This window comes from Pelmatolapia mariae, linkage group LG6 (assembly GCF_036321145.2).
Source record: "Pelmatolapia mariae isolate MD_Pm_ZW linkage group LG6, Pm_UMD_F_2, whole genome shotgun sequence".
NCBI classification, from domain to species: domain Eukaryota; kingdom Metazoa; phylum Chordata; class Actinopteri; order Cichliformes; family Cichlidae; genus Pelmatolapia; species Pelmatolapia mariae.
Window position 1 is genome coordinate 12,979,369 of NC_086232.1, and position 22,371 is coordinate 13,001,739.

Sequence of the window (22,371 nt, forward strand, 5' to 3'; positions counted from 1 at the left end):
CTCTTGCTCAGCTCCGTCTTTATTCTCTCTGCTCAGAAATCTCAGAGTTACTCAGTTTCATTTTAACCAGATTCCTGATGCAGTTTGCAGGTTTCTGGGCATGATGTTTGCTCACACGAGATCCAGTTCCTGCAGTTTCTTACACAGTGCAAAAGCTTTCTAAAACATTCAAGTTTAAACGGTTTTCTTGCGTTTCCTGGATGCTGCAAGAGAAATGCTTCCATAAAACGAAGATTCTTTGGGGTTTTGTGTGTTAAGACTTAAGATGTGCTGCAGCATGGCTTTTTTAGCAGCACATTGCTGATGTTTTGACTGTCAGGGTGGTTTCCTGTTTCCTGAGTTTGTAACACCTAACACTGGTTATATTCACTAAAATGTTTTGGTTGTCTAAATTCATTTAGTGCCGAGCTGGCAGTTTCAGCACTGAATGAATTTCAGCACTGTTCTTCTGTCTGCAGGCAGCTGTTTCATAATTTGTGGTCATGCAAACCTTCAACCTTCAAGGGCCCAACTAGATAAGAACATCAGACTGTGGTTTTTACATTAACCTAGGTTAACTATTACATGGGGGGGAACCAATCAATAACAAGACCATGTAAGGGTCTTAGGGAGACAAATCTAATAGAAATGTCTGTAAGGTTATGTAAGGTCTAGCCCTCGGTTCACAGGTTCATACATCATCTCTTCATAAGTGGCAGAGAATTCATTCACAACTATATTTAAACTGATTAAAAGGCAGAGTGTGAGAGAGATGGTGCTAAAACTCTATTAGCACTACTATGGATGGCTATAGTAGTAGCAGCAGTAGTTTGTTTCGGTAGGCTACAGAAAAGCTACCCATTTGTGTGACGCTTGGGTTAAATTTGCAAGAATTTCACCCAAACTTTTCACTTTCTCGTTGAGGTTACTGCGTTAGAATACGGTGTGAAAATGAACGTGAATAAGGCTGTAACATGACACAATGTGGAACAAACGAAGCGCTGTGAGTACTTTCCAGATGCAGTGAGTGATCGAGTTGATGCCTTGCTCAAGGGCGCCGCCGTGTGGAGGAAGGAGGCTGTTACTCGCGTTTATGCCGAGTCTACAGGCTGAAAAGTGGCGTCAGGTAATTCCATCAATGTGCTCTTGTGAACGGGAGCGGAGGTTTGTTAGTGCTGTTTGTGCTGCTGCGGAGAGCATCGCCGATCTGAGGAACATCCTCACTGGCTGATTTGTGACGTTTAGGGGGGCGTGGAGCCGGCTTGGTGGCACCAGTGTGACATTTATTTTTTAAAAGAAACAAATCTGTCAGCAGACCACGTTTCTATTATCAACCCTCTGTTTGTGATAACTGATTTATTATCATTCATTTGTTTGTCTTCAGTCTAAATCACAGAGCCCTCCTCCGTTTCCCCTCCTCCCCCGCCTCCTTCTCCATCCCTCCTCCTCACATTTCCCCGGTGCTGCTGCTGCTGCTGCCTCCGTGTCCTCGGTGCGATACACCGCAGCCATGGTGGACTCTCCCAGCGCGATGAAGAAGACCTTCTCGGTGCCGGAGATCAAACCGCTGGACCAATACGACTTCAATCGAGCCAAGATCTGCGCCAGCGTTCGGTGGCTGCTGTCGAAATCCTACGGCTCTGCAGGTACCCTCCAGCCTCTACCCACAGCTGAGGCGCATCTTGGGTGGGGCGCTTAATAATTTATCCCGCTGTATCCCGCTCCATATGCAGCTCCGAGTCAGTCTAACTCTGCTATCTGCCTTCAAGGGAAAGCCCCAGCTTCCTTCTCCGCGTCATCCATCATTATCATCCTCTGCCCCGACGATGCTCGTGGTTAACCTGCGCCAGCGTCTCCCCCCCTCTATCGGGTGTGCAGTTTCCGCAGCGCGTGCAGGTTATCATATTAGCCAATTATTTGACGTGAGCACGAGGCTTGTCAGAAGGAATCTCCTCAGTGGTGCGTGATGCGTGGAGGAACCGGACAACAAAGCCTTTGTCAGAGCCGGGCTCAGTCAGGCCTGTGGAGAGATTTGTAACGACGAGCAAATGTATTTGTTTGTTTTTTGTGGATTTGGAAAATGTGTATGTATAGCTCATGTGTGGGCCTGCTCTAAATGGGTCAAGACCGCATAATATTTGTGTCAGTGTTACGCACGCACGGTGTGGTGAAGGTGACACAGTGGGGCTGCTAAGACAATGGATGGCTTTCTTGCACCACACGCATTCATTCCCTGAAGAAGTTCTGAATAAACCCGGCACAAGTGCCACCTCCTCCCTGCATTAACAGGCCAAAGAATGCAGAGGGTTTCTGAATGCTGTAAGCAGGTGTAGATGCAGCATCCTGCTGCGTTAAACCACCTCTCATGAAGACCACGGTGTTTAGATTTTGGTCACACTGTGGAAGAAATGTTAGGTCAGCTTTGGTCTTTGTGTACTTTATGCCTGCTCTGTATCGGGTGACATCATGCTGCGTGGCTGGGTCTGCAATCAGCAGTTTTGTCATTTGATCAGACCAACCGACCAAAACACAACCTTATTTGATTTTGCAGCAGTACAGTATCCTGCCAGCTGCTATTGCTCTGGTTAGTGTTGTGGCTACCTCCGGCCTCCTTTTAGCATGACAAATGTGACATGACCCAATCTCACATAATGTGCATGTGGGAAGGTTCAGACTGTGCTGGCTAAAGCAGTGATGTCACACAGCAGGCTAACTAAGCAGTAGTAAACTTGCGCGTGTAATAATCCAGGTTATCTGCTGCAGTAATGGCTTTAGACAGAATTTCATATCACATTTGTGTCTGGCCTCCCCGTCAGTGCAGGACAGCAGAGAGGAGGAGAGATGAGCTGTAAGCCCCTCAGCAGGGAGGCTTCATTGTTATCCGTCAACTGGAAAATGTCCACTGGGGTGTCTTGTCGAATTTTTAATGGAAGCCCTGAGGAAAATGCCACTAATAAAGCTGCACATGAGATTCATGCACCAGTCACAGTCCTCACACTGACGAGGTTTATTATTCCACCCAAACAGTGGACAGGACCGCAGAGAGCTGTTATCTAATGATTGTGTCACTTTAAAACAAACAGAGACATTATGAAACCAGTTGTATTTTTTTTCTTGGTATCATGTGGTTTCCAAGTCAAGTTAGGTAATAGTCTTCTAGTAAAGACTCCGTGACCTTTATTTAACCAGGAAATGGCCTTACTGAGAGTTAAGATCTCTTTGGCAGGATTGTCCTGTCTGAGCAGGAGTCACGCATCATCAATAAAATATTTCTAACTCACGAGAAGTGACAAACCGAGAGTCACCACGTGCGTATGTGTTCACATCAGTTTTAGCTCTGTTTTTGGTCTACACCAACTAGAAGTGAACCACCTTCTGTGAGTGCTGGGGATTTAGCAATCATTCAACTTTTTCAGATGCAACCCAAAATAATGTTGACTTAAATTTATGTCCTGAAAGAGCTGGCATTCATAGGTTTCCCTGGTAGTAAGGAAATCATCAATTTCAGCACATGTAACCCTGAAATGATGAGTGGACTTTAACTCAACATGAATTTAAATTCGTCTAAATAGAGGAACCATTTGAATTCAAGCAGATTAGTACCTTCTCTCCATTTTCAAGCTTATATGTTACAAATTCCCATTTTAACTCGTGGAATATTCTGCTTTTCTTTGACAGAACAGGATGTTTTTCATGTTCTGGGATAATGGTTGCACAAGGAAACAATCTGAAGAGTCTGAGATTGGCTCTGGAAATCTATCCTGGACATTGTTCATTGTTTTTAGAATGATTAGCAGGTCAATCCATAGAGAAAATAATCCTTATCTGCTTCCCTAAACATGTGTTTGCGCTGTGGTAGAAAGATTTAAATGGATAGCTCCACAGTCCTGTTTGTTATGTTCCCAGATACACTGTGTGTAACGTTAAATGCTTTAGCTGATTCCTACTCTGCAGTCCAGTCTCATTGCCTCAGCTGTGATTGGGACAAATGGCCACTTTCCATTTTCATCGTTCCCATAGTGACCGCAGTCCTATTTCCTCCCAGCTCTCTTTACAGAGTCTGAAAGGCAAAGGGGTTCAACCCCAAAAACAGTGCGCGTGTGTCACACTGCACTGCAGTGTGTGCTCAGTGTAATCGATGTGCTCGTCAAATCTTTTGTCTCCTCTCCTCAGAGAAATGGGGCACAGCATAGGAAGGAGGAGTTTCAGTTACAGAAGTAAGCCTTACGACAGTGGAGAGTAGTTGTGGCGCTCATTGCGGGTCACTCTGAAAATGTGTGTGGACGGACCAAGAAGTGAGGGGGTAGAAAATAATGGCAGAGACTTAAAGAGATCAGGGACTGACTGCAGAGTGAACGGAAGGCATGCGAGCTCTGAGAGTTCCTTCAAATCTACTCCAGTCTTCCAGATCATGCCAAGTTGGAATATGGGTCAGTCAGGGAATTGTGTGTTTTTGTGGTCACAGTGTGTATGTGTCTATGAACTGACCCACTCCTAGCGGACTGGACATGTTCACAAACACACACTCTCTTGTCTGGGTAACCTAGCTGAGCTGTACGTGAAGATGATGACATTATTGCCTCCTGCAGTCAGATTCTGTAGCTTTCCGTCAGAGATTTCCATTGTGGGAATACGGCTTCAGTGTGTTCCATAAGTTATTTATATTTCTCCACAGTTTATGTGACAAGACTGGCTGCAAACAGCCTGTGTGACTGCTGCAGCCTTTTCTACATAGGACAGTGTTTTCATAAAGCCTTTCTCTGCATCAGAATTCCAGCTGGCAGTTTTTACCGTTCCCAGAGCACAGCACAGGAAAGCTCAGTGTTTTCTCCTCATATATATCGGCTCACATGCACCTAAGAGATGTAGCTCTTGTATAAAGTGGACAAGTTCTTATTCTCTTTTTTTTTTTTTTTAAACCTGTCCCGTTTGGTTCTTTTGCCATCAGAATTATTGTCTAAAGGCGAAGAAAGATGCCCAACGGATTTACTTTACCAAATGGACCATCCCAGCCTTGCCGTAATGGTCCATTTGATTTACCTTTTATTGTTTATTTTATTTTTTTTTATTTTTACTTGCTAGATACGGGACAGGGGAAAAGAAAAGGGAGAAAGAAAGAGGGGGAAAAAAAAAAAAACAGCGGAGAAGAGGGACGGGGATAAAGGGCAAAAAACAAAAACCAACAAAATAAGCAGACAAAAAATACATATATCGATCACCTGGATCACCTGTTGAGAAAGAAAAAAGAAAACAAGCAGAAGAAAACGAGAGCAATAGAATAAACAACATCACAATGATATATGGGAATATAACACTAAATACTTAATATTAAACATTATTGTGCAGCACGTAAGATCGACAGCGCACAGTGTGCTTTGAGGTAGGAGCCAAAAAGGGTGTAGTTTGTGTGTGTGATCACCTGTGTGTACACCTGTGAGCATGAGCGCGCTTGTATTTAAAAGGTTCCTTAATGTAATGATCTGCTAGAGGGTGTGGGGGGCCACAGTCCCATCCTCCAGGGCATGAAGCAGGTATGGAGGAGATCAAAACTCCAGACATCCAGAGGCCCCCAGAACACAAGAGACCAAGGAAGACCAACAGAGGGGCAGCCGCGCCACTATCCCAGTGCCCGTGAGCTCCGCCGGCAGCCAGCTGTGCCTGAGTGACCGAGCCCCAGGCCGAGAGGCCGAGGGCACCCCACCCCTGAAGTGGCCCGAGCGAGCCCCAGGTTCCAGGCCCCAATAAGCAGCCACCAAGGAGTGAGCCGGTGTGTACCCGGACGCCCACCCCCGGACACAAAGAACCACCAACGCACCGATATCTGAGGGCGTCTGCCACCGGCAGGGGAAGTGGTGGGGGGAGATAGGCCTCCAAACCTTGGAGGGCCTGAGATGTCCCCAGAGAGGTGGCGTCTGATACCCAACCTGACATATAGACACAGACATACAGGCACACTCAAATACAAACATCCATTCCCACCCTCATGCTCTCATAGGCAATTACTCCACACTCAACCAACGTGGAGACAGACATAAAGAGACGCTGTACACACAATCACACTCCCCAAGCGTACTCTAAGAACCGGGTCTAGGTACCCTTGCCCCTGGAGGGGGAAACTGCACCCAGACCCAGGTGGTGTTACCCTTTTCCCTGCAGTGGGGAGAAGCAGACTGCCCCGACTCCGCAGCAGCAGGGAGGCCCCACACACCAGACCCCAGTCGGACGGCCAACTCCTCCTCCTAGCCCCCCCGCTCCAGCAGGCCGCAGAGACCGGGAGTGTGAGAAGACTCCAAGTCTTCTCACAAGTTCTTATTCTCAATGATCTCGGCTTGGAGATAGATGAGTGTACAGCTTGCACCATTCAACTATGTGAATTTCTAAACACAGCTGTATCTTTTGCATCTAGCATTGTTTCTTTAAGCATAAGCATTGTTGCAGATCAGGTACACCCTTTCATGGAAACTGTATTCCCTGTTGGCTGTGGCCTCTTTCAGCAGGATAAAGGATCTGTTGACAACATCATGGTGCCAGATACCACAGCACACCTTCAGTGGTCTAGTGGAGTCCATGCCTCAAAAGGTCGGGGCTGTTTTGCCAGCAAAAGGGGAACAGCACCTTATTGGACACGTGGTCATGATGTAATGCCTGATCGGTGTGTAAAGAGGAGCTAGAAGTTGGTGCTTTAATCTCAAACCTCTTTTTCAAAAGCTGCTGCTGGTCAAACTGACAATTAAAAATATTTCATAAAGAATTTTTCTCTTTACCTTTGCATGCTAGCAACATCCATTGAGATAATATGCTAATTCTAAGAAGATTTGAGTCCAGATTTACTAAACGGGTCAAAATAGCGTGGAAGTCAAATCTTAAATAAGTTTTTTTCTGTGCTTTTTAACGACCTTTCATACTCCAGTGGATGTATCAGCAAAGAACTTCGGGTTAGTATCTTGCCCAAGGATTTTTGGCATGCAGACTGAAGGGAGCCAGGGATCGAACCACCAGCCTTCCAATCAGCAGATGACCTGCTCTACCTCCTTAGCTACAGCTACCCCATAATAAGTGATTCAGTGTTAAATATCTGTACAATTAACAATAATCTGCTTGATTTAAATATTCCCCTCTCTATATTTTGCGCCTTGAAAGGGGAACTTCCAGAATCACAAATGCAACAGGGTCAGTTGCAAAAAGCTCTACGTTCCCACCTCTTATATGCAATCTTGTCACTGTGCTCTCTTCGTAAATTCCAACAAAAACCCAGTTTGTGATGGAACAGTGTGTTAGTAAATCTGGCCTGTGAAGTGAGCTCTGACCACCATGTGAATGAGAGCGAGGCAGGTGATCCACTGTAGTGACCCCTAAAGAGAGCAGTAGACCTGTTGGCTGCTAATATTTGCTAATGTGGACTCTTCTTCCAAAAACCAAAGTGAGAATGTCCTTTTCTTTTCAGAGAACGTTCCGGTGGAGTTGCGCGATCCGCTCTATAAGGACCAGTATGAACAAGAGCACCTCAAGCCGGCTGTCTCCAAGCTGCTTCTCTCCCCGGAGATCTACTGCAGAGCTCAGGCACTGCTTGCCCAGGCACACGGGGCCTCTCAGCCAGCATCGCAGGGGTCTCCAGCTGATAACTCTGCCCTCCTGCAGTTCCTCATTAAGAAAGGTTTCGCTCCAAAGGTCCAGGATGCCGATGTCACAGAGGAGGACCTTAGCAGTAGCCCTATTAAAACGGTGTGTGTGTTGTGTATTTGTATGATAGTGTATTTTCTACTTTCAATTCAGCCTGCAAGTGGTAAACATGCTTTCAGCATCTCAGGTAGCATTTGAATAGTCACTTAAATAAAATTTAAAAACATTTTTTATAGGAGGTTTCCAATGTAAGATTGGAGCATTTACAGGAAGGAAAAGAGGAAGGCCAGACAATAGCCAGGAAGGGCGGTAGCAAACAACAGAAGGAAGGATAGGAAGAGAGAAGCAAATATAAAGAAAAGAAGGAAACAATAAAGAAAGCTCATATTAAGGGATAGTTCATGATGTACTGTTTCCATCGAAACCAATACATTACAGAAATGCTGAAAATAGAAATGCTTTACCACAATCTTCAGACTGGCCTTTCCAACTGTGCCAACATTTCAGTCTCAGTCATACCAGCTACTCAGGTGCTTAAATGGTCCTTCTTCTCCCTGATTGGTGCAGAAAGCCCACCTCGCCCTTATTGACTCGCTGATGTCACTGGCTGCCAAAGAGACGGTGGGCCAGGTGAAAATGGCGGTGGAGGCGGAGCAGATGGGTGTTGGAGCGCCGTGGGAGAATGGACTGCTCTTCTGGGTCAACAGGGTGAGAACACAACATCGGTGATTTCTGCTGGTCTCAGCAGATTCAGCTTCTGTCCCAGTTCATGGTTTTTATTGGTTTAAAGCCTTAGATTAAGTTATCACACATAACACAACATCACTGACAGGACTAGTCATGAGAATCTGAATGCTGAAATACCACAGACTCTGCAGTGCCTCCAGTGGCAACCTGAGGTTAGCTCTATAAGCGAATCAATCCACACCGACTGTTAAAATGTCCAGCTTTACAACAAAAATAAACACGTTTACAACCTGATACAAAGAAGCGTTGGTCTTTGTAGCAGAGAAGACAAAAAAAACCTCACTAGATGAAATTGTATTGAGATTCAAAGTTATGCAGAATTACATGACCATTTCATCCTCAGATGGATGCTGTCAAGAGACGGTATAAAAGATGGACATAACTACTATGATGACAACCACTGGTTTATACTGTTTTGAAGCATCAGTATTTCCACAATCACAGATTGGTGTTTTGATTCTGGGCGTGACAAGAGAAGGGAGGATCTGACTGTGAAACCATACATTTATTGGATTACAACGTGTCAATCACATGTTGTTAGCCAGTGAACGTATCTTGGGTAATTGTTGTTTCTGAATCGTGGAGTGAACGAATCTTGTAAAATGGGCAGACTTGTTTACAGTCCATGATGTACCCCATCTCTCACGCCATGACAGCTGGGATAGTGAAACTTGCTAATTAAGCTAAAGAAGTGATCATTTCTTTAGCTTAATAATTTCATTATCAGCTAATGCTAGCATATTAGCTAGCATTAGCTAAGAAACTTTTTATTTCTTGTGATAAAACATTGTAACTTTGAAATCATGTGAGTTCTACTGTAATAGTGTTTGTCTTACATTTGCAGTTGAACCAGAAGCTAAGAGAAAGCACAGAAGAAGAAGAGCCACCTAAGTCACAGAATTGCACAGACTTGCAGCCTGTTCAGGATTCGGTAAAATACCGCCAACAAACACATAAATACTCGCATGCTTGATGACTTGTAATAAAGCATCTGTGCCTCATTGCTATGTTGCTGCAGCTTCAAACATTGACCTCCTGCTTCTGTTTTCTCCCCTCGGTTTGTCTCTGTCACTCCTTGATCTCTGGCAGTGTCAGTCCACCCGGTGGTACTGGAAACTAGTCCCCGTAAGTGTACTCTTCTCTTCTCTGTTGTCCTCTTTGTCTGTCCATCTGCTATGGCTGACATTATTGTGCCTGCTGGAAATGCCCACACATACCTTTTACCTGTCTCCTCATAAAAAGTGTCCAGTAGACTTATCTTAATACCAGCTGACCGATCTGGTGCCCCATTATGTCCTGAAACTCCTTATTATTGTCAACTGATGCTGTTTTGGACACTGGGTGTTTCTGACGTTGTTACATTCAGTCATCAGTTTCATCTCAAAATGAGCCAGATTTTTAGAGGCGATGTGGAGGAGGGGTTGTTGGAGAAGGAGGAGGAGGCGACAGAGGTGAAATGACCTTTATTAAGTGGTTATTAAAAGACATTTGTGCTCCCTTTGTTTGTCCCCTTCCTCTCCTCCTCCTCCTCCATCGCTCTGTCCTCTCCCCCCTGAGCAGACGTTTTTTGGTGTGGCGGTTCCCATGATGAGCGGCCCCCTTGTCATTTATGCTTGTTTCCCTCTCTCTGCCATCCCCCATCCAGCATGCTATCGCTTTTTGTTTGAAGGAGTCGGGGAATAAGCCGCCAGTGGTAACGTATAACACCTCGCTCTTCTCTCACCCTCTCCCCCCACCCCCGCCACCCGTACCATTGCACTCAACTGACCGACAAACCGACCAATCGCCACACCTCACCTACCACGCTGTCGACCAGTGACTGACCGTACAGCTGACTGCGAGCTAACCACCACTCCAACCTCGAGGCTGGATGGATCACTTTAAAACTCATTAGCCTTTAACACAATTTCTCCATAGTTATCGTTGTGTGTTACAGAGCCTTGTTATAGGAGGCACGGCGCCACTGTGTGCTACCCTTTGAAGCTGAACGCGCCTTCTTTGTCCTCCTCCAACAAGGCTGTGGGACAGTCAGCTTATGTTACAGATGCCTTGTTTTTGGGTGTGTTTATCTCATGTGGACGTCAAAGACTGATGCGGCATCTGAGCTGCGAGAGTCACCTTTTCTTTTCTTTCTTTTTTTTTTTTACTTTTTTCATTTAATCAATGCCAATTAGAAGCAAAGGCTCACAGTGTCATCAGTGCCCATTACCGCTGCATGGACACCGAAAAACAAACATCCTCCTTTTCACGTCTTTCTTTCAGTCTTTTTTCTTTTTTGCAATGTCCCTTTTTAACTGTTGCACTGCACCTTCTGGTTGCTGTGTCAATATGTGTACGAACTTGAGGCATCATTGGTCTTGTGCTTTGTTTCTATGGGCTTTTCTTCTCTTTGCAGTTTTTCCTGGTGTTTGGCTGGCTTCACACTTTAAGTCAATGCTTTTGTTTCTTGTCTGACGGAAACACAACGCTGGCTGATTTTATATTTCCTTTGCTACTTCTGAGTCTCTCTCTGAATCCCCTTAAAAACAACCTGTTCCCTGCCTGTCTGCTTTTAGTCTCACTTATTTTTTCTTCTTGCAAAACTTTCTTTTTCCCCCCTATGTCAATTTCCTTCTCCTTCCCTCTCTTTTCTTATCCAGATCCGCTATAGGAAGGACAAAGTGCAGTCTAAGTTGACTCCCACTTTCCCTCTGGTTTCTGCGGTCAAAGATCTGTCTAATGGCTGCGCAATAGCTGCTGTGCTGCACTATTACTGCCCCAGCTTGCTGCCTCTAGAGGGTACACGTGAACTCAGACACTAACACACATGCATAGTTGTTCATAGACGTACAGATAGGATGATGAAATATTTATATTTAGTCAATGTGCGCTTCAAAATACTCAACAGCTTAAGCGATAGGGCTGTAATTTAAAATACAATTTCCTGGAAATGTTGCTTGTTAATGCATTTCGTGGAACTTTTAGTACATCAGTATAGTCACAAAACGCAATAGTGCCTCCCATGTTCTCTATTTAGATTTTGTTTTTAAAAGGGTTAAAAAAGCATCTTTTAGCTTGATGTGAAGCAAATATATTTAATATGTTCTCTTTGACAAACATCTGGAAGCAGCATTGTTCCATTGTTTTTCATTGTTTACTCCTTCCAGATGTGTGTCTGAAGGATACCATGTCAGTAGCTGACTCTCTCTACAACCTGCAGCTGATCAAAGAGTTCTGTGAGAGCAGCTTGCAGAGCTGCTGCCCCCTTGCTGTGGAGGATATGCTCTACGCACCACTGACTCTGCATGTAAGCGTCACGGTCTCTGACATTAAACTGTTGATAGTTAACAGAGTAACTTTGTATGGGTGTTTACTCTTAACTTAATCCTTTCTATTGGCTGAAAAATGTTTGTGGTCTGAATGGTTTAAGTTGGTTTCAATTTAAACCACTAGATGGCAACAGAAGCCAGCTTTTAGAGCGAAAAGGTATAACATTATGACCACTGACAGATGAAGTGAATTAAACCGATCGTCTCTTAGTGGGATATACTAGAGAGGAAGTAAAGACTTTGGCCTCAAAGTTAATGGGTTAGAAAGAGAAAAATGGGCAAGGGTACGGATTTGAGCGAAGGGCCAAATTGTGATGGCTGCACAATTGAGCCATAGCGTCTGCAAAACTTGTTTTAAAAAGGGTTTAAAAAGCACCTAAACTCGTGTTGGGTGTTCCCAGTCTGCAGTGATCAGTATCTGTCAAAATGTAGTCCAAAGGAGGAAAAGTGGTGAACCAGCAACAATGGGCGGCCAAGGCTACCTGGTGCATGTGAAGAGTGAAGGCTGGTTTGTGTGGTCTGATCCAACAGACGAACTATTGTAGCTCAGGTGGTAGAGTGGATCACCTACTAACCGGAAGGTTGTTGTTTCGATCTGCTCCAGTCTGCATGCCAAATATCCTTGGGCAAGATACTAACCCCAGGTTGCTCTCCGATGCATCCATCGAAGTGTGAATGTGTGTGAATGTTAGTTAGACAGCACTGAAAACTTAGAAAAGTACTGGTGTGATTGGGGTGAATGAACATGTTGTATAAAGCGCTTTGAGTGCTCAGATAGAGTAGAATTGCCAGTAGAATTACCAAATTGCCAAATAAGTTCCTGCTGGTTCTGATAGAAAGGTGTTAGAGTACAGAGTTCATCACAGTTTGTTGTGGATAGTGTAGTGGTAAGACTACACACCTCTGGAGCTTGGATCACAAGTTTGATTCCCAAACGGTATCCAGTAAGGCGCCCCCCCCCCCCCCCCCCCCCCCCCCCCCCCCCATGCTAAAAACTAGCCCTGGAATATCGCGGTTGCGTCTGCAGCCTGTCCGCAGTTCAGGACACAAGCATTTCACTATATGTTGTACTGTGTATGTGACAAATAAAATTTGTATTTGTATGGGGCTGCAGACCAGTCAGGGTTGCTGTCCAACACTGAGAGCACCAACAATGAATGAGCATGAACATCAGAACTGGATCATTGAGCAATGGTAGAATATGGCTTGGTCTGATGAATCGCTTTTTCTTTTATATCAAGTGGATGACGGTGTGTGAGTGATGCACTATGGGAAGAAACCAAGCCGGCAGAGGCAATGTGATGCTTTGAGGAATGTTCTGCTGGGAAACCCACATACCAGCTACCTAAGCATTGTAGCATGATATTACCTGATGGCTGTGGCCACTTTCAGCAGGATAATATGCCCTGCCACAAAAATAATTCAGGAATGGTTGGAGGCACACAGCAGTCAGTTTGAGGTGTTGACTTGGCCTCCAAATTCCCCAGATCTCAGTCCAGTCAAGCTTCTGTGGGATGTGCTGGACAAACAAGTCTGATCCATGGAGGCACATTGCAACTTACATGAGTTAAAGGATCTGTTGCTAACATCTTGGTGCAGATATCACAGCTCAGGGGCCTAGTAGAGTCCTTGCCTCAACAGGTCAGGGCTGTTTTGGCAGCAAAGCGGAACAACACCATACTGGGCAGGTGGTCATAATGTTATGTCTGAAAGGTCTATCTCATAGTTATAGTAATATAGTTATCTTGAGTCTGAGGCGTGACATTAAAGTAATGTATTCAGTGCTGATACTGTCTTCATAATGTCCATATATTACACTAACACACTCTTTTCCTCAGCTTAACATCATGAGCTTCATAGCAGAGCTGCTGGAGTGGTTTGAGATCAAGAAACCTGATTTTGTCCAGCCCGTACAACCCATTGACCTCACAGGTTCGTGACTTCACCACGTTAATAAGAACTTCTTTGCTTTACTGGCTTTGTGCACATTTGTTCACTGACTGTAACACTGCATTCTGTACCTTTCAGATGTCTCAGGGTTAACTGACTGTATTAGTCCTGTCAGTGGTAACAGCAACAGGTACCAGCATGCCACACATACAAGTACATACACAAAAAGTGGTTAGAAATATTATTTTAAAAAAAGACCAGTCACTAAACCCAAATTACTACAGGGTAGGAAATAACGCTCAACTTAAATAAACCTGAATACAGTCAAACAGGACCTAGTCAAGCCAAGGGGAAGAGTTTTAGAGAACTAAAAATCAACATACGCACAGCAGTTGAGTCAAACAGATGGGCCACAGACAAAAATTGGCTGTGTTGTGTAACACTGTTGTCCCTTTTCAGCGGTTCTCCTTCTTTCATCTTTAAACAACCATTTGTACCCATCTCCTCTCCAGTTTCACCAGGTAACAGTTACTGGGCACGCATCTTTTATGCCTATTGCTATTTTGCATTTGCGTGCAATTAGCCGTTGTGTGAGACTTATAAGTTATTTTCTTTGCAGAAAACAAAAGCTGGACAAAGAAACAAATCAGGTAGATACCCTTAAACCCTTTCTGTGGTTTCTATCGTAAGTGTTGTGTTGCTCTCATATTTTATCTTAATTTTTTTAATCTTCTTACTTTGGCTTCTGTGGACTGTGCTTTTCCATACTTGTTGGTGCAACTCATCCATTTATCCATCATTCCGTTGTCACCCACCTCTCTGCAGTCGTCCTCTGTCAGCAGTGACTTTCAGCATCCCATTTGGCCTGGACAGTGATGTTGACATTGTCATGGGAAACCCAATAGATTCTGTCTTTCGCTCCGTCAGCACTGACAGCCTCGCCACTGCCATCCCAGCAATGACCTCACCGGTGACATCAGCAGGGATGACTCGTGTCCCGTACAGCCCTCCGGAGGATCTCAGCCACCTGGTCAGTGCTTCAGCCCCATCGCAGCGCTCTTCCTGGGGCCCGTATGCACACACCGCACAAATGGGAGAGCTGCCGACCATTGAGGAGGCGATGCAGGTCGTCCATAGACCGGGCAGCAAAGACCAGAAGAAGGGAAGGGTACCTGAGAAAGGTGGGAAAGGAGCTTTGGCAGACAGGCCGGAGCCCAGGTTACGTCCTGAAGGAGCTCCAGCAGGTTTCTTTCTGCACTCGCCTGAAGAGGATAATCCCCAGCTCAGCAGCTCTGCTCCATGTCGCTCCGGAATCCAATACCGGCCAGTTGGAGGAGAAGTGGGCGGCAATGAAAGGCAAGGAAGGAGAGAAAGCCGGGAGAGGTCAGGACATTCTGATATGTCACGTGATGACGACTCTGTACTGCGAGATGGCAGCGTCGACTCCTCGGAAGCATCGGACGATATGCCTAGAAACGCCCCGGGTAACATACGACCGAGTAACGGTCGTCAGGGAAACCACAGCACCAGCAACAGTCCACGCATGACGAGCTTTGCTGAGCGACGAGACAACCGAAGAAGACACCCTGCTGCTCCTGGGGAAGAGTCGGCTTCTGCTCAGACTCCAACAACCCCAGCAACTCCAAACACACCCTCCACCCCAGCAGGTGCAGTAGGGCGCCAGGACAGCCCAGGTCCCAGAATTCCGGAACCTGGCTCTGAGGCCTGGGAACTGGGAGTTCGTCTCGAGGAAAAACGCAAAAGCATCGAAGCTCAAAAAAGACGTATCGAAGCTATTTTTGCCAAGCACAGGCAGCGGCTTGGAAAAAACGCTTTCCTTCAACTGAAAAGAGAGCAAGGAGAAGGAGGGGGCGAGGCAGCGGATGATAATCTGACCCTTGATGAGCGTCTCACTCGCATGGAGGAACAACTGAAACAGGAGGAGGAGAAAGAAAAGAAAGATGGTGAGAAGGAGAAAGAGAAGCCATCTGTTTCCAATCCTCCGCGGTTAGAGAAACAGGTCACATTCTCTATTGAAAGTAAGAAAGGATCAGAGAAAGAAAAAGGAACAGAGAAAGTGGGGGAAGCTGTTTTAGTGGAATACAACGAGGTGGTGCAGAAACTCAGTGAGGCTCTGCAGTCGCTACAGAAGGACATGCAGAAACTTACCGAGCAGCAACAGCAACTCATGAGCAACCAAAGACCCAAAAATATTCTCAGAACAACTCCAAAATCAACAACTAGAAGTAATACCAAAACAGCACCCAAAACCCCTCCTCACACTCCAACAAAAACACCACCAAGAACTCCGACAAAACCCCCAACAAGGACTACCAGTAAAGCTTGGGTGATTCCTGCTAGTCCCAATGCTCCATCTGCTTCTTCCCCATCACGCCGGTCTCATCTTCTTTCCTCTTCTACATCACCAAAAACTATTATATCTTCCTCCTGCCCAGCTTCTCGCACTAAGAGTCAGTCCACTCCCCGTAGCCCCAAACACCATCCACGTATCCAACACCAGCCTCACCCACGGCCTTCCGAACTTAAGTTCCCTCCGCTCAATCGCATCTTGACACCGACCCAAACTGTGGACACACTCCCACACCTGCGGCGCGTGTCGCCCAGCAAGTGTCAGGTACAGACCTCTTCTTCCTTCCGTATCGGTGGACCCCGGACTCCTCAGGAGTCTCCCCAGTCTACCCAGCAGCCACAGGCCGCCGAGAGCACCTCGGACACAGGCTCAAGTGAAACACCCACCCAGTTTAGCCTGGAGTTGGAGCAGGAAGACACAGAGGTCATTGGAGGGTTGCCGCAACCCAGGCAAGATCGTCTAAGGGCTGCTGGAGGGAGCAGCTCTGGTGCTCCTTCTGAGTGCTCATTTGAAAGTGAGACTTTGTCCATGTCTGCTGCATACAGCACAGGAGGTGAAGGAGGAAGAGCCGTAGGTGCAGGAAAGCAATGCAGCCTGATTGAAGTATCATTATCATCTCTTGGGGGACCAGAGGGGGGAAGCGATGAACCAACTGATGAGGGGCAGGAGTTCTCCTCTGATTCCATGAGCGACCACACAGAACCCGCTGTGGAACCTGCAGAACGAATCCCTGCCGAACCTTTGGATCCAATAGAGCGACTAAATTTGCCAATAGAAGACAGCGATGTGCCAGAAGAACAAATTGGATCGAAAGGCGGACATGCAAGAGAGGCAGAGATGTTAGAACCAGGTGAAGAGCAGAACGAAGCGGGAGCCAAAGGAGGAATTGGATTTTTTTTCAAGGTGAGTTCTTGCAAAAGAGAACGGAGAAGGAAAAGTGTATTTTGGATGCACATGAATTACATGCTTCTTTGTTTGTAGGAGGAGGTTCACAGTGAAGGGGAGATGGCTCAACGTAGAGCGGTACTGTTAGAACGACAGCAGAAGAGAACAGAGGAACTAAAGAAGAGGAGACAGTGGAATGAGCAAGAAAGGGAAATCAGGTAATATTTGTATAAATTTGTGAAAGCAACTATATAAAGTAAATCCCCACAGATTTGCTTTTCTTGAATTTGTTGATTAACAAGTCCAAATTCGAGTTGCACGTGTGTAAAATTAACCTAAATTTGTTTGGTTGGGTTTAGACTAGCATCCTCAGAAAAAAAAGTGGCATCACCTTCCAACACACCTCCTGCAGCCACAACCTCACCTTCTCCTACACCTCCGGCTACTCCAGCTCGCCGTGGAGATTTTACACGGGGGGAGTACGCACGGCGGCAACAACTCAGACTCATGGAGGACCTGGACAAAGTTCTTAAGCAAAAATCGACTAACCAAGGACGAACTTCCACTAAGAAAACCCGCTCCCGGCCTCGCAGCATGACCAGAGAGGAAACGCAGCTATCTCTGAGTCCCGCCAAGGGAGCGACTGGTAAAGCCAAAATAGTTTGGCAAAAGTATTTCTACATTATTTCAATGACTGCACTATTTTTATGTTCTACCATTTGCTTCCCCAGGTACTAAGTTGACCAGAGTCTATTCTCACTCCTCACTCAACCTGGCAGCCACAGACGAACCAGGAAACAATGGTGGTGACCCCACGAAGAGACTCCGCAGGTACACTGCTGCATTGTCAGGTCGCAGCAGCACAAGCATAGCTTAAGAAATTGCAGCATCGGTTAGTTGGCCAGGTGTTTGCATCCGAGTGAAATATCAGAAATTCCAGTGGTAAAGCAGAAAAAATAGGATTTGTTTTGGTTTTTATTAACTTGAAATACTGATACCTACCTTTGAGTTATTTTCCCAAAATTTTAACTTACTAACTCAAAATTTCGAGAAAAGAAAATTCTGGTTATGGATTGCAGATTTATTTATAGTTTTTCAGTAATTTAGTTTGTTTCTATCCTCTATGTTCAATACATTGCTCCAATTCATCAGAAAGTAGCGGGCATGCTAGAAAATATAGTACCTGTACTTCCTGATGTTGGCAAATCTGTTGACATCAATAATGCAACAATTTGTTGTTTTTTCACGAGCATCTTGTAGGGTAGTTTGTTAACACAGCGAGATTTTAAATACAGTACCAGCATTCGTATTGATACTAATGATATTTGGATCAATCTGCCTGCTGTCTATTATGATGTCATAATGCGACCAGGGCACTCTTGTTTTTTTTGCAGCACCCGTCCTGATTCACCTTCAGGTTGTGTGACACCAAGCAGACTGACAAATGGAGAGAAGGACTCGGAGAGTGGTTCAAATGGAACTTCACCTGCCCCAGAATACACAGGTACAACGTTAAGCAGGTCCAACGCGATCACTTGGTTCCTTTGTACTTGTAGGCAATACCCAAGTGCTTTCAGCTGTAGTTGCTCTGCAAAAACCAGCGTGTCTGTTTTGTTTTTTTACATTTCAGGTCCAAAACTCTTCAAGGAACCAAGTTTCAAGTCTAATAAATTCATCATTCACAACGCGCTGTCTCGCTGCTGCCTCGCAGGGAAGGTCAACGAGTCTCAAAAAAACAAGATAGTTGAGGTAGAGGACTCATTTTACTTCACTTTTAATCAACATCATTGTGAATTCTGCTATTTCTGTAACTGTAGGCGCCATATTTATTAAAATCACCCAGGGACCAATAATCCTTCACGTCCTTTTTTGAAGCATAAACATTATGCTGTTTTTTACATTTTACTTTACTAACACAAACGTTTTCATTATGGTGATCTGGTTTTCAAGCCTTAACAAAATAAATCTGCTTTTCATTCACATATAGAGAGTAAAATAACATAATTATCTCCTGAAGCTGAATATCAGTATCTCAGTGACTTACTGATGTTGCTACCCTGAGGTGAGAAGAAGTGACACTTTATTAATTCTGTTTGTGGTGGCAGGCCATAAATAATGCATTTTAACATCTGACCGATGTCTGTGATCAGCCCCCGGGCCAGACTTTAGACATGCCTGGTGTAGACCATACTCACAGATGCAACATATGCTTACTGCATCTTTTATTCATTTTTTTTCCAACTTCAGGAAATGGAGAAGAGTCCTGCCAACCACTTCCTCATCCTCTTCCGCGATTCCAGCTGCCAGTTTCGAGGCGTATACACCATGAACCCTGACACCCAGGAGCTTGTGCGATTGGCTGGGGTGGGCCCACGGACGGTTAGCTCCATTCAGGTGGAGTCCATCTACAAATACAGCTCAGACAGGAAGCAGTTTAGTGCCATCCCCTCTAAAACGGTGGGCATGAGCGTGGACGCCTTCACCATCCCCAGCCATCTCTGGCAAGGAGGAGGAGGAGCGGGAGGAGGAGGAAGCAGGAGAGCAAGTGTTACTAAGAAGCCTGTCACTTCCAAGTGAGATCCAGTACACACAGTGGCACATGGATGATGAAAACACTCTAAATACACTGTAATTACAGTCAAACTGTAGTGAAACACGAAAAACACACGTGCACACTGACAGGCCTGTAGACGTGCGTGTGCATAAAAAACACCTTACCTCTGTTGGCCTAAGATTTTACAAGAAATTGAAAAAAAGAAATTGGAGCGATTTGTACTCCCCTTCATGTGCACGAAAGTGTCAACAGTACAACTTTGAGACAGGAGCAGCACACTGACACAGAGGAAGGTTTTGTAATTACTCAAGGATTAGTTACTTTTAAAAAGTCTCCTTACGTACACTTTCATTGTTTGAAAATACAAACATGTTTTTTTCTTTTGAAAGAAAATAGTTGTTTCCTGAAAAACTTCATGAAATTACCGATCACTAGCCAGTCCTCCCCTTAAGTAAAACACCAGTTTTATACACAAAGCCAAACGACAGAGAAAATGCCTTCGCGTCAGAGTGTCTGACGGGACTTTCGTTGTCTACGATGTTAATTCTACCAGTAACTCTTAGTAGGTGGATAAAGCACATTTGTTTTGCAAGAAGATAGCCATAACCATGTGATACATATAGCAGAGGCAAGCTTTTTCTTTTGGACATCTGTAAATGTGTAGTGGTTCTCAGAGATGATTACCACAGCATGAATGGTTATTTACTGTACGTGGTATAAGCTTATTTCAAAATAAGATCACAGTGGAAACTTGTGGTTTTGATGAAACTATATTGATGGTATGTGAGCATTAGATGCCAATTTAAACAACTTTTGTATACTTGGACTTATCGAATCTTGAGAATGACGTGTCATAAACAAGCTTACATCTAGAAGTACCTGAATTGTTGTGCTCTTGGGAAGAGATTGATACAGACTGGAGTTCCAAGCATTGCCATCTTTGTATTCCCTAATGAATCTTTCATTAAAAAAAGAAAGTCTTTCACATTTGTGGGTGATTGTGCAGCAGTACAATAAACTGGAGACCATTTTGCAATTAGATCACATCAACTGCCGCACATTCTGACACCCAACGCATGAAGAAATGCATAAAGTCTAAATAACAATAAAAAAATGAAATTGCTTACAAATCATGGGTTGCATTGCATAAGCTCATCTGTAAATTATGCTCTTTGAACTGTGTTGGAAGCAAAATATTTTCTAGGTTGATGGAGACCTTGAGCATCTCAACAGTTCAGAGCCTCTATGTCATATTTTCTGTTCTTTTCTATTCTTTCTTTATTTTTTGTTTCATAATGTGGCAGGTCTGGACTGCAGGCAGGCCAGCTAAGCCACCTGAACTTCTACCATGGAGCCATGCTTTATTAATGCAATCAGACCACTCTTTGACTGAGAAACTCTAAGGTCTTTCTTGAAAATGGGGAAAAGGTCTGTATATATCATTCAGCTTTAATGGAGCCTACGCAGATGCGTCCCATTTCTTTTAAAAAAAAATCTGTTCCTAGTATCAATTTAAAAATAAACATTTTTTTAAATCCCATTTTAAATATTTGATGTTTAATAAAATATAAGGTTTAAATTTTAATTTGGATTATTGCATGGAACGTTTTAAGTTTTTTGGAAAAACCGGGTGTATATATATGTACACCGGATAGAGATATTGTATATGGGGAGTTACAAATAAATCACCAATTAAAAACAATAGTGTAAGGCCAGTGGCCAGACCACAGCACCCTTCATTTTCCTTGTCCCTCCATAGTTAACACAATTACATGGACATTAGAAGGTAGAAACGTGGTCAGTGACTCAGGGAAACGATTGAACACTGCGAGAATGAACATAGCAGACCAATTTTGCTACATAGCAAAGAAACAACAGTGAAACGCACTATTTGCAAGATGACACCGTTGCTTTAAATATTTGCCTGCTGTTCATAATATTAAAGAAGAAACTCATGTCTTGTTTTATGACCTGAGAAGGACAAGTGAATTACCTTTTGCTGGTTTTACACCACATGTGGTCTGTCATATTCAAAGATGGCCAGCAGTCATTTCATTATAATGACACACCTTCTGCAGTAGAAACTTCCCATTGCAGCAAAAATGGAAAATCTCTATACAGTTGATGAATGTTACAGGGCAGTATGTTTAAGCACCAAACCACCTAAAAAGATTCATTAGGGATTCAAAAGCATTTGTTAAGGTGAAGCCAGATTGGACTGAATGTTACTGAAACGGTTCTCTGCTCTTGGTTGAGCGCACACAGTGAAACTGGTCTCTTTCAAACCAGCATACATGTATGAAATAACAAACTGGATTAAACTCCACTGATCAAACTTTTCATTGTTGTCGTTTCTCACACTTACAGCATGTGACCTCATCTTATTGAGAAGACAAGATAATTTTATATAACTGACCTAAAGTCTCTTATTGGCTCTTTTACAGCCTTGCTATTGGCTAGGCCAGGCGTTAGCAACCTTCAGCTTCAAAAGCGCTGTTTTAGCTCCTTCCAAATGAAGAGAGAAAAAGAGCAGCAATCTCAGGTAACGAGGATGTTACATGTAATTAGGACAGGACAGATTAATGTATGTACATGTATTAATGATACATAGTAAATGTATAAATAGGTTTACGGTTACGGTACAGTGGCTCGTGAGCCGCAGGTTGCCAACCTCAGTGCTAGGCTTTGATGTGGGAATCACCAAACACCCCATGATATGATATTATCACAATACATTGCTAACTCATTCATTCATAACATTCTTATTCACTGCTTATTTTCCTCCACAAATATTGACAAAGTTGCTACAGGGCTGCAGGTGTGCTCCAGCCTTGCTTTTATATAGGTTTTGACCCATTTCTCCTGGTTGCAAGGGAGATGCCGTTCACATTTCTCTCTTACACTTGCTCACAGCAGCCTTCCTGTTCTATGTGAATAGAACCAGAATACATCTGGGAGGCATTTGGGTCGATTCCCCTTCAGTTGTGTTCACTGACAAATGAATAAAAGGAAAATTG

The 22,371-nt window shown here is 44.4% G+C and overlaps 1 protein-coding gene across 2 annotated transcripts; it reads left to right on the top strand.

Moving 5' to 3' along the window:
- The first annotated feature begins 1,073 nt into the window (after positions 1-1,073).
- Positions 1,074-21,680, top strand: LOC134628966 (calmodulin-regulated spectrin-associated protein 3-like). 2 transcript variants are annotated; one of them, XM_063475823.1, is made up of 20 exons: positions 1,074-1,105; positions 1,364-1,625; positions 7,424-7,701; positions 8,167-8,307; positions 9,191-9,277; positions 9,436-9,471; positions 9,992-10,039; positions 10,986-11,124; positions 11,493-11,632; positions 13,493-13,586; positions 13,683-13,734; positions 14,004-14,065; positions 14,164-14,194; positions 14,370-16,818; positions 16,897-17,018; positions 17,160-17,446; positions 17,532-17,631; positions 18,195-18,304; positions 18,431-18,549; positions 19,048-21,680. In XM_063475823.1, the coding sequence occupies exons 2-20, from the start codon at positions 1,490-1,492 to the stop codon at positions 19,375-19,377; spliced, it is 4,761 nt and encodes a 1,586-aa protein (XP_063331893.1). In that variant the 5' UTR covers positions 1,074-1,105; positions 1,364-1,489; the 3' UTR covers positions 19,378-21,680. The 2 variants fall into 2 exon arrangements, with proteins under 2 accessions (XP_063331893.1, XP_063331895.1); XM_063475825.1 differs by lacking the exon at positions 9,992-10,039.
- Positions 21,681-22,371: the final 691 nt, after the last annotated feature.

Coding starts and splice junctions, on each gene's coding strand:
- LOC134628966 (XM_063475823.1), top strand. CDS start 1,490: ATGGTGGACTCTCCCAGCGCGATGAAGAAGACCTTCTCGGTGCCGGAG. Junction 9,472..9,991: donor GGTACTGGAAACTAGTCCCC/GTAAGTGTACTC, acceptor TCCCCCATCCAG/CATGCTATCGCTTTTTGTTT. Junction 14,066..14,163: donor CTCCTCTCCAGTTTCACCAG/GTAACAGTTACT, acceptor TTTTCTTTGCAG/AAAACAAAAGCTGGACAAAG.